Source organism: Otolemur garnettii, unplaced genomic scaffold, assembly GCF_000181295.1.
Source record: "Otolemur garnettii isolate 467f Iridium unplaced genomic scaffold, OtoGar3 scaffold00005, whole genome shotgun sequence".
In the NCBI taxonomy this organism is placed as follows: Eukaryota; Metazoa; Chordata; class Mammalia; order Primates; family Galagidae; genus Otolemur; species Otolemur garnettii.
In genome coordinates, this window is record NW_003852400.1 from 6,510,883 (window position 1) to 6,523,134 (window position 12,252).

Here is a 12,252-nt window from a genome sequence, read left to right on the forward strand (position 1 = left end):
GGTATATCAGTGCACAGCTGTGTTGGTGTCAACGTGTGGTATTGTCTTGCTCAGTGGCATTCGTTATTCTTGTGTGTTTTGTGTGCCATCTCAAGAATGTCGGTGCTTCAATTATAGCAACAAACTAACATTAAACTTGGCAAGAGGCTCGGCGCCTGTGGCTCAGGCAGCTAAGGCGCCAGCCACATACACCTAAGATGGCGGGTTCGAATCTCCAGCCCGGGCCCGCCAAACAACAATGATGGCTGCAACCAAAAAATGGCCAGGCGTTGTGGTGGGTGCCTGTAGTCCCAGCTACTTGGGAGGCTGAGGCAGGAGACTCGCTTGAGCCCAGGAGTTGGAGGTTGCTGTGAGCTGTGATGCCATGGCACTCTACCCAGGGGGATAGCTTGAGGCTCCGTCTCAAAAAAAAAAAAAAAAAAACTTGGCAAGAATAGAAGTGATTAGGGATACATTCAAGTTCATGGGGATAATGCCGTGAAGAAAACAGCAGTGTACAAATGGATTAAATATTTTTCTGAGGGGAGAGAAAGCATCACTGATGAAGAGAAAACAGGGTGGCCAGTAGAAGAAGCAGAACTGAAGAAAACATTGTAAAAATTCATCAAATTGTGTATCAAAATCATCAGCTGACTGTAAGAAGCATAGCAGACCAAGTAAACATCAATAGAAAAACAGTTAGGAAAATCTTGGCATGAGAAAGATGTACACAAAGTGATCCCTAAAGAGCTCACCAATAAACAAAAGCAAAGCAGAGTTGAAGTTTGCCAAGACCTTTTGGAGAGGTAAGATGATGTTGTGGGTGGTCTTATCACTGTCAATGAAATATTGGTGTACCAATACAACTCTGAAACAAAGTGTCAAAATGAACAATGGAAAGCAGCCTAATTCTCCACAACCAGAAAAGCTCTATCAGTCCAAATCAAGAGTCAAAATGAAGTTGCTAATCTTTTGTATCAGAGGCATCATTTATTATGAAATTGTGCCAACTGGACAAACTGTTAACCAAGTTTACTATTTGGAAGCACTGAAATGGCTGCATGAAAAACATTTGATGAAAATGACCTGAACTTTTTGCCAAGTCACAACTCTTGCCTTATGGCAGTGCAGCAGGTCACATGGCGCTATCTGTGAGGGAGTTTTTAGCCAATAAACAAGTAACTGCATTGGCACACCCTCTCTACTCACCTGATCTGGCCCCCAGTGACATTTTTCTTTACCCAAAGTTAAAGGAAATACTGAAAGGAAGACATTTTTGATAGCATTCAGGACATCAAGAGTAATAAGATGACAGCTCAGCTCTGATGGCCATTCCAGAAGAGTTCCAAAATTGCTTTGAAGGGTGGACTACATGCTGGCACTGATGCATAGCTTCTCAAGGGAGTATTTCTCAGATGACCATAGTGACATTCAGCAGTGAGGTATGTAGCACTTTTTCTAGGATAAGTTCGTAAACTTAATTGTCAGACCGTATACTTCGGTATGAAATTCTACTTCTATACACTGAGCTTTTTGTATAGTCTGTGCCATCAAACTAAGTAGGAAAATAAAAATAAACATAACTCAGTCTTTTATTATTATTTTGGATATTTAATTAAAAACATTTAAGGGTTATGTTACTAGTTTACATATGCATATAATAAACCTGAACAAAGTTAAAAACCTGTGATCCAAATCTTCAGTGTAAGTGATTAAAGGTACTAAATTAATAAATGAAGAAAAGGGATACTGCAGGTAACTATCCTGTCACTTTGCTAACTCTTCACTAATATTTGTCATTTTTCATGAGTTTGTGGTTTGATTGTGCTCTTATGATAAAGTTTATCATGCATTATACAACTAAGCAATTATATTCTGGACGTATTTTCATTGATTTTAATTTGGGGGAAATTTTTCCAAATTTTAATAGTTTGTAGTATCATGGCATTGATTAAATTGAAACCCTGGCTATTCCAATCACTTCTTTCTTCTGAGACAATATGTTTATTGTTTTTAACTTGGGTTGGATTCTGTCTGTATCTCTCCTTTAAAAAAAATATAGTTCTGCTTTCTAACATTAGGTTGTAAACACTTAAATTGCTGCAAAGATAGTTTCTCAAACATTTCTCAAGACTTTAACAGTTATAGTGTAGTGGATATATTTTGCTTTTTGGGGAATCATTTCGATGTTTTGATTGTTTACAGCTGATGCTGTATTACATACAGAAACCCCTAACATTAATGGCTTGGTACCTTTGGAAGTTTACTGTTTCTATAGTGAAATGAGATCTAGACTTCAGTTTTCTTCCTGTTGGACTCCAGGGTGACCATGACCAGGCCTACCATTAAATTGGCTATCCATTACAGTAGCTAACTCACTGACTTTATTCTCTATAATCATGACAACTGTACGTCTGAGTATTTCTAACACTATGCTGTTTTCACCTGTCTCATTTTGAGGCTGGTTTACCAATATATGAATGAGACTGTTTTTATTTCATTTCATTTTATTTTTGCTTTTTAAGTATAGAAGGGTCTTAAGAGATATGTCAAGTTTAAAAATCCTAAGCTGATTTCAGGTATCTTGATGATGTCATCTTCTTTTAGGCTTTATTAGATTAGGAAGGGCTTAAACTGAATTATCAGCTGAGACTTAATAAAATCATTTCATGGATTAAAAAGCTGGATACTTCCATTAAGGTATTTCAATTAATGTAACTGATGGGAAAATAAATGTATAACTACTTAAATGTCTAAGCTTTTTATATGGTGTTTTGATGGTTTTCAAAAGTTAGGATAACTACTGTTTTTAAAATCTTGTTGGAATTTATCAGTTGGAAAGGTGCTATTTGTCTTTGCTGTTGGTTCTCAAAGAACCGATGAGATGAACTGGTTCTTTGTCATCTTGCAAAGGTAGCCAAAATTTTTTTAACATCTTTAGGAATTAATGAGTGTTAATAAATTTGATGAGTTACTCATTATTAAATAATGGGTGTTTCTAATTATCATTGTTTTTCCTATTATTAGGGCTCAAATTACAACATTTGGGGGCAATAGGAACCTCTACTTAGAGATGACAAATAGCACCTTTCCAATGGATAAATACAAGAATTTAAAAATAGAAGTTCTTATCCTATCATTTAAAAATCATCAAAACACCATACACAAAGCTTAGACATTTGTGTGGTTATTCATTTATGTTAAAAACTATTCTTTTTAAAACAGGACACAGTATTTCTCATTTGAAAAATTAGGGATTGGCTCGGCGCCTATAGCTCAACTGGCCAAGGCGCCAGCCACGTACACCTAAGGTGGCGGGTTCGAATCCCCAGCCCGGACCCGCCAAACAACAATGACGGCTGCAACCAAAAAATAGCCGGGCGTTGTGGCGGATGCCTGTGGTCCCAGCTACTTGGGAGGCAGAGGCAAGAGACTCGCTTGAGCCCAGGCGTTGGAGGTTGCTGTGAGCTGTAATGCCACGGCACTCTACCCAGGGGGACAGCTTGAGGCTCTGTCTCAAAAAAAAAAAAAGAAAAATTAGGGATTATTTTTAAAAACCTTTATGAAACTGAGAAAACAAAGCCTAGGAAAATGTAAACTTAAAAAAATACAGAAATCAATCATAATTCCTAAGGATTTAGTACTTTAATTTCAATGAATTTTTATCTTAACTAGCATAATTTTAGTTTCTATTACAAATATTGAATAGGAAGAATTATGTTTCATCGTGTATCTCTTCAGTATAAAACTTATTTCCGAATTCATATAGATCCTAAGCTTTCTTTTGTGTCCTTCAAGATTCATGTTACCATCACAGTATCACTGAAAAACAAGACAGCAAACAGGAATTATGCTCCTTTCTTTTTTTGAGTATAGAAAGTAACATATATATTGACTTGGCAATATCAGAATAAAACCAGACTCCATATTAACTTATATGCCTAACTGACCTATCCTTAATATTCCTGTCTCATCTAGCCTTAGTATTTACTCTTTTTAACTCCAAAGTGAAAGTAATAAGATATAATGAATTTTTTTTTCACAGAATGGAGTGTACTTGCAAAATGTAAGTTAAAGGTAGTATGCAGTCCCTCCAGAGATTTTTGGTACAAGGATTAAAATTTGGCTTTTACTCACAGTGGTTTAAATAGTTTGGTTGTTTAAACTATAAACTGGGTGAGGAGCTGTTGCCTGTCTTCCACACACAACAGTAGGAAGGATTTTAATGCCACTATATCCCAGAGTTTTTTTCTTTTATTTAATTTTTTAAAATTTCAGATTAATGTGAGAATATAATTATGTTACAGTGTTTGCATTCATTAGGTAAAGTCCCTGTTGTAGTTATGTCCTGCACTCAGAAAGTGTGCCGTATACCCTTACTTTGTGCCCATTAAGTGGGAGCACACACATTCCTCCTCCTCCTTTCTCCTCCCTCCTTCCTTCCCTTTCCCCACCATCTTGAATTGAATTGAGTCTTTCTCTTATGTGGGCATGTATTAGATTGTATCCTGGCTTCATATTAGTATGGAGTACATTGAATACTTGCTTTTTCATTCCTGTGGTACTTTACTAAGAAATATGTGTTTCGGCTCCATCCAGGTTGATACAAAAGATGAAAATCTCCAACTTTTTAATGACTGAATAGTATTCTATGGTATACATACATCACAGTTTATTAATCCATTCCTGGGTTGATAGATTGTTTCCATATTTTGGTGATTGTAAATTGAGCTGTGATAAAAAATCTAGTGCAAATATCCTTATGGTAAAATGATTTTTTTTCTTCTGGATAGATGCTTAGTAAAGGGATTGTGGGATCTATATCCCAGATTTTTTAAGAATCCCTTGTTGTCACAACTAGATAACTCACTAAATATATTAAGTCACTGTATTTGGAGTTGGATTGATACTTAGAAAGATTACAGGTACCACAAATGAACCTAATTTAGTAGGTTTCTCTTAAACTTACATTGTAGAGGGCACTCTCCTATTTTCAAAATACTACTAGCTTTACTGCCCAGATGCCTGTGACTCATGATGTTTGAGTTGATCTAAGAAAGTATTAACTGTGGTTTATTAAATGAATATTATATGCATGAAGTATTAGGATCAGAAGGTAGTTTTTTGTACCTTCTGATACTAAAAAGTACCTTTTCTTTCTATGCTCTAATACTTTAACCCCTAATACCAGCTTCTTTCTACTTTGTTTTCTATTTTTGGTGAGGAATGGTGATTTAGATATATCTGTTTATTTTAAAAATGAAAATGCTATTTATCTTATTTTCCATATATTTTTGTTTATGTTTTAAAGTTGACCTAATAGCCTGGATACAGTGCTTGAGACCTGTAAACCTGGCACTCTGGGAGTCTGAGGAAGCAGGGTGGCTTGAGGTCAGGAGTTTGAGACCAGCCTGAGCAAGAGCAAGACCCCATCTCTACTAGAAATAGAAAAAATTAGCTGGGCATGGTGGTCCACACCTGTAGTCCTGGCTACTAAGGAGGCTAAGATAAAAAGATTGCGTGGGCCCAGGAGTTTGAGGTTGCTGTGAGCTAGGCTGAGGCCATGACACTCCAGCCCAGGGGACAGAGTGAGACTATGTCTCAAAAAATTAAAGTAAATAAAGTTGACCTAAATAGAAGTAGCATCCCTTTAAAATTTATATTAAGTAGAATTTTACAATATTTATTTATTTATTTAAGATAGAGTCTCATGATGTCGCCCTCTTCATTAGGTAGTCCCTGTTGTAATTAGGTAGAGTGCTGTGGTGTCACAGCTCACGGCAATCTGAAACTCTTGGGCTTAAGCGATTGTCTTGTCTCAGCCTCCCAAGTAGCTAGGAATACAGGTGCCCACCACAATGCCCAGCTACTTTTTGTTGCAGTGTCATTGTTGATTAGCCGGCCTGGGCCAGGTTCAAACCTGCCAACTTTGGTGTATGTGGCTGGCACCATAACCACTGTGTTACAGGTGCCAAGCTCACAGTATTTTTTAAATAAATCTCTAACTCCCACTGCCTTTCCTTAGTATTTTTACCCCCTAAAACAAGGAAATAGGGTGAATTACATAAACATCTGAGTCTTAGATACCTGTGTTCCTTTTGAGAGAGTCTTGTAACAATTAGTGATAAAACTAAACCTGACCTGGAGCAGCCACAAGTTTTGACCCTTTTTACCTACAGTAATTAGAATTTAGCTTTTCTGTCACATCTCCTGTCTTTCAACATTTCCCTTATGCTCCAATTTAAAGAATCCCCTAATCAGGTGCCACATGAGATATGTATTTTTTCTAATATATAATTTTACTTTGAAACAATTTAAATCTTCCAGAAAAGTTGCAAGAACAGCACAAAGAACTCTTTTGTGTCTTTCACTGAGAAACCTAATTAAAATTCTGCTAATTGTCTTATTGATAGTTTCATGCTGAAAAGGTCTAATCTGGGATCATTTGCTGTACCAAATGGTCATGTCTGTCTAGTCTCCTCCAATCTGGAATGGATCCTGTCTGTCCTTGAGTTCATGCTTTTCACATTTTTTGAAGAAAGGCAACCTTTGTAGTTTTTATCAATTTGAGTTTGTGCTGATGGTGTGTTAGATCTGATTCCACGTGACTTGTGAAAACAGAATATTCATATCTCTTCCCAATTCCATGTTCATTGATATCAGTTGGTGCTTGAAATTGCCATGGTGGAATTATTGGCATGATAGAAGTCAAGAAATACATAAACGGGCGTTTTCCCCTGTAGAGTGCCTTGTTAAACATTTATTAGCACAGTATTGGATTAGTCTAATGCAGCGTTTCTCAACTTGTGGGTCGCAGTTCCTTTGTAACAATGAAAATATATCCTACATAGCAGATATTTACATTACGATTCATAATAATAGCAAAATTATAGTTATGAAGTAGCAGCAAAAATAATGTTATGGTTCGGGATTACCACATGAAAAACTGTATTAAAGGGTCGTGGCATTAGGAGGCATTAGGAAGATTGAGAATCACTGGTCTAATGTTTCTTTATGATTAAACCTAAATTATGTATTTTTGACAGGAATATTGAACTCATTGCATCTTATTAGGTGATTAATAGAGTGGATTTGTTCTATTACTAGTGATATTTACATTGATTACTTGATTAAGGTGATATCTGCCAGATTCTTCTGATATAAATTTATTTTTTCTTTGATAATCACCAAGTATCCTGAGATATGCTAAGACTGAAAATACAGCAATTTTTTAGTGTTCTTGGGGGGGTTCTAGGATTCCTGAAAATACCAAAATCTGAGTATACCCAAGTCCCTTATGGAAACTGGTATAGTATTTGCACATAACCTATGCACATCCTCCTATATATAATACTTTAAATGATCTCAACTACTTATAACACCTAATGCAATGTAAATTGCATTACTTAGGCAATAATGACAGGAAAAACATCTATACATGCTTAGTAGCCCAATCATTTCAATTAGAGGTTGGTTGAATGACAGATGTGGAATTGCAGACCTGGAGAGTTGGCTATAACCCATTTCTCATCTGCTTTCACCTTCTAGTTTTAGTGTCCATTGGTGATTGTTACCCAGATTATTATGATGGTTCCCAAACAGTGATTTTTCTAAGAATTTCATTCTTCTTCTACACTTACTAGTTGGGATTTTACTTTAAGAAGAAGCTTTCCCTTTCTTTATAAATTGATTATAAGTAAGCTGTTTATTTATAGATTCCGATTTTATTCAATTTGTTAATTGTCATTATCTATTTCGATCATTAGATTGACCTAACTTTAGCCATTGGTGCCTGCTTTGAGTAGTTTCCTTGTTTTCTTGACATGGCTCTAACGTCCTTTGAGCATTTCCTTACTTTCTGGCACAACAAAACATTTCAGGTTCAACTTTTACTTCCTCTGCCCTAGCCCTGGATCAGCTACTTTTTTTTGATGATAGAAACCAAAATCTGGGTATAAGATGTGCTTATTGCTTTTGAAATGTTGCCGATCCCAGGCCTTTTCAGTGGGCAGAGCAAGAAAATGTGTGTGTTTATCCTTTTACATTTAATTTATTTCTGTAGCTATCTGGATATACTATAAACCATGAATTTGCAGTGAAAAATATAATACCAAGGCTAATCCTATATTTTCTCCTTTTTATATCTTCTTTTTCTATCAGAAGAAAAATTGATTACCATTATCCTCAATATTTTTACTTATTCAGTTAATCCCCTATATATAACTCATCTCCTGACCTTGGCAGGCTACACCTGGCACCCTGCCCTAATTTTGTACTTGAATGGGCTGCCATTATTGACTGTCGTTGAGCTGCTCCTGCCATCCCACTCCAATGATACTCCTGCAAGTGCTATCATTGCCATCCACTGAGGATGCCTTTATTTATATTTTGAGCTACTTCGTAAACTCTGAGGGTCATACTTAACCTTTAGTATTTTCTTTTACCATTGCAGCTTGATTGGCATTTGCTTCATGAGAAGCGTCAAATGGTCTATATAGCTTAATAACTTACTGTTCATGTCTCCTGAGAGTATTACATGTATTTTGAGGAGACAGAGAAATAAGAACAAGTGGGAAGAGAACAATCCTGTACAAGATTGGAAGGAGTCAGAGATATGAAAGGGAGGAAATGAGAGCTAGCTGACAAGTATAATATGGAATCAGTCTTTACCTTGTCCTGTTAAGAATACTTATACCTTAGAAAAATGCTCAAAGCAGCAGTTTTTACTGATCAAAGACCCTTTCACTAGGCCATTATCCTTTAACCCTCTAGAGTTCTGGTTCACGGATTTTCAGCCACTATTTCTGCTTTGAGCTTCTGGCCTCCAGGCCCATGTTTTCAGCTGCCTACTCATATTTCTCAGCATGTCCCGTCTTCCCAAATACATTTCTCTTCTTGCACATTCTGTCTGATGAATGGTTCTACCAACTTTTCCAGTCTTATTTCACCTCATTTATCTCCCTTTCCTCATCCCTTCTCATCCTAGTCTAATTTCCATGAGCCTTCATAAATACCTTTGTGCACTTCCTTTTCTTTATCTTTGAGTTTCTGACATCTTCAGGATATTAAATAACTTCATTTTGCACAAAGTTCAAAATGCAGATATGGTAAAGGGAACATTAATAACTGATGTTTCTTCCACTTTCTTCCCCAAGTAGAGAAGGTTGCAAGTTTTCTTTATGCCTTTTATTTTCTATTTTTGCCCATTCACCTCTCTACTATAATTCGTGCTCTACCCTCTCCCTGCCATTCTTAAATGATCTCTGTTCTGTGCTCATTGTTCCTTTGGTCTGTCCTTGCCTCTGAGGATTCTTATAGGAAGAAAAAAATCAGCAGATTGGGTTTCCCAGTCTTTTTTTTTTTTTTTCAGATTAACATGAGGGTACAGATGATTAGGTTATATTGTTTGCATTTGTTAAGTAGAGTCCAAGTTCTATCTGTGCCCCTCACCCAGGAGTTGTGCTATATACCCTTACATTTTGCCAGTGACATAAGAGCACACCAATGCTCCTCCTTCCCCCTCTCTCCCTCCCACTTAAGTTTGTGTTTTTTCTCTTGTGGACTTCCTAGTCTTACAATTCTGCAGTAGTATTCTGTAGAACATGTGGGAAATATGGTTTGTCTGTCTGTCTTCTTAAAGGAACTTGCAGAAGAGGGGCCTGTTGGCATAAGACATAAACTTTGTAGGCTTTGATGGGTATGTTAAGAAATCCTAATAGGCAGTTTCCCAAAGAGTGGGCAGTTGGAAGTAGTATGGAGATATAATTAACTTCATAGTCAGAACATCTGTACTTTAGTTCAGCTATGCTTCTAACTATACTGGGTATGGGACCTTAAATGTCAGACCGCTTTGTGCTCTGAATTCTTCTTTCCAAAATAAGCATTTAGAATAGGTGAGTTCTGAGGTCCTGCCCACTTATAAAATACAGATGCCAATAGAACTGAGTAACTGTATGGTTAAAGATAATGTGGCGTGGGTTTTTTTGATGCATTTAAAAAAAAAACAAACTTGTTTTTTGACCTAATTGAAGGCAATATACTAATTTTATTTTTCTTTTCTTATAAAACTAATACCTCTGGGAAAAATTCAGGGAAACTTATTTAAATATAATTGCTTTAAAATGTTTTATGATAGACTTAATCTGCATCGAGCACATTTTAATTATGTGTAGGACTTAACATTATAGTTTACTAACTATTTCTTTTGGATAGCCATTCTTTCACCCACTTAAGAAGGCTCCCCCAAGCATTTACCTATTAATTAAAAATGTCTCATTTATTATTTCCCATGTTGTATTTACATGTTAAAAAAATTATTCCTATAAATGAATATCCTCAGTTCTAGCCTCTTAGGTATTTATAAGTTACATGATTACTAATATTTTTTTCCAGAGGTTGTTTCAGTGGGTGAAAGAAGTTACTTCTCTGTTTTGTTGTATTCTTCATTTTTACTTCTTCCATTATTTAGAAACTTATTTAAAGTTTTTCCTTTTTTCATATTTTTTATATTACAAAAGTTGTTATTCTCCATTTTATATTAAAATGAATTTATCAGCAATATTTTTATATATATATACACTAATGGTAAAGTATTTGGGTAGAGTATTAAAACTAAATTAAACCATTAATTGCAACTTAACCTGAAAATTACAATGATAGTTTTTAAAATAAAATTTCAAGATATATTATTTACCATAGTAAATAAAATTTTGATTCTAGATTTTGCTCAAAGATGAGGTAATTTTGACTAAGAATTTTTTGATAAGTTAGATTATGTCTCTTAGTACTGCTGTTTGTAACTCCTCGAATCTGTAAAATAAGCTTAACTAGGACGTTAATTTACATGTTTATCTGTTTAGACATTATATTTATAAATTACTGTGAAAATAGGATGGCCATTAAAATTCTGAGAAACAACTATCAGATATAATTTAACAGATTATAATTTCTATCAATAACCCATTCAAAATAAGCTAAGTCAAAACATGCTTGTGCATATTTTACTTTTTAGATCGAAGAAAACAAAGAATTCAATTGATAAATCTACTGAAACTGACAATGGCTATGTATCCCTTGATGGGAAAAAGACTGTTAAAAGCAGTGAAGATGGAATACACAACCGTGAACCTCATTGTGAAACTATTCAACCAGAAGAGACAGCCTGGAACACAGGAACACTGAAGAATGTTCCCAGCAAAGTAAGTGTGACTTCTTAAATAGTTTGCCTGTAAGATTTTATGTTAGCAAATGGAAAGTAACCTAGATATGCTAGTTGCCTTTAAAGTAGTGGTTCTCAACCTTCCTAATGCCTCCTAATGCTGCGACCCTTTAATATAGTTTCTCATGTTGTGGTGACCCCCAACCATAAAATTATTTTTGTTGCTACTTCATAACTGTAATTTTGCTACTGTTATGAATCATAATGTAAATATCTGATATGCAGGATGTATTTTCATTGTTACAAAGGGGTTGTGACCCACAGGTTGAGAACCGCAGCTTTAAAGTATCATCTCCAGAATTTATTATGCAGGACTTTATAAGTAACACAGATGATGCTGAAAATCATATGAAGTATCATGATTAAACTTGATTCCCACTATAATGTGGTACCATATGAATTGATGGCTTCAATTTTCCAAAATATTAAAGCATTTCATACTTTATAGTTGTTGTTTGTTAAGCCTTACCTTTTCTTTCCCTGTTTGCATTATGTGTAAGAAATTGTATTAAGTGAAACATATAAATTGTTGAAAAAGCTGAACTAAGAAACCAATTTTCTATTCATATTCTGAGAATATAACTTGTTTTTCTTTTTTTTCCCACATAAAAGTCTTTATTAATCCTGCTGTGAAAAATCTATACAATGGCTGCAGATAACTTCACTCCTTGCCTTTTTGCCAGCACCAACATTAGCCTTTGCAGTCCCCCTGACTTTCTTCGTTCTATTCTTGCGTTCCTTTCACTGCTTTTTTGACGTCTTTTTCTTATACAGGCCAGGCCTTGCAAGTCTATGTTTGGGTTCATTTTTCTTAGCATAATTCAAAGAATCGTAAATCATGGCAAAGCCCGTTGTCTTCTCACCACCAAAGTGAATGACATCGGGTCTGGTCTTGTACATTTTGGCTGGTTTTTCTCTAGTTTCTGTCTTTGGTACTGTTGCCTTCCCAGGGTGAAGGACATCAATGACCATTTGTTTCCTCTGAAGTAGTTGGTTAGTCATGAACTTCCTGGTCCGGACAGTTACTGTGTCGTTCACGATGGCAGGCGATCCTC

General features: G+C 35.6%; 1 protein-coding gene across 2 annotated transcripts in view; it reads left to right on the plus strand.

Annotated features, from left to right (window-relative positions):
- The window catches only part of PHTF2 (putative homeodomain transcription factor 2), an 80,340-nt gene that overhangs the window by 36,728 nt on the left and 31,360 nt on the right, over positions 1-12,252 (plus strand). For both annotated transcript variants that reach the window (XM_023519359.1, XM_023519365.1), the window contains one exon: positions 10,991-11,177. In XM_023519359.1, the coding sequence (XP_023375127.1) occupies positions 10,991-11,177 (187 nt within the window). The remainder of the gene's footprint in view (positions 1-10,990; positions 11,178-12,252) is intronic.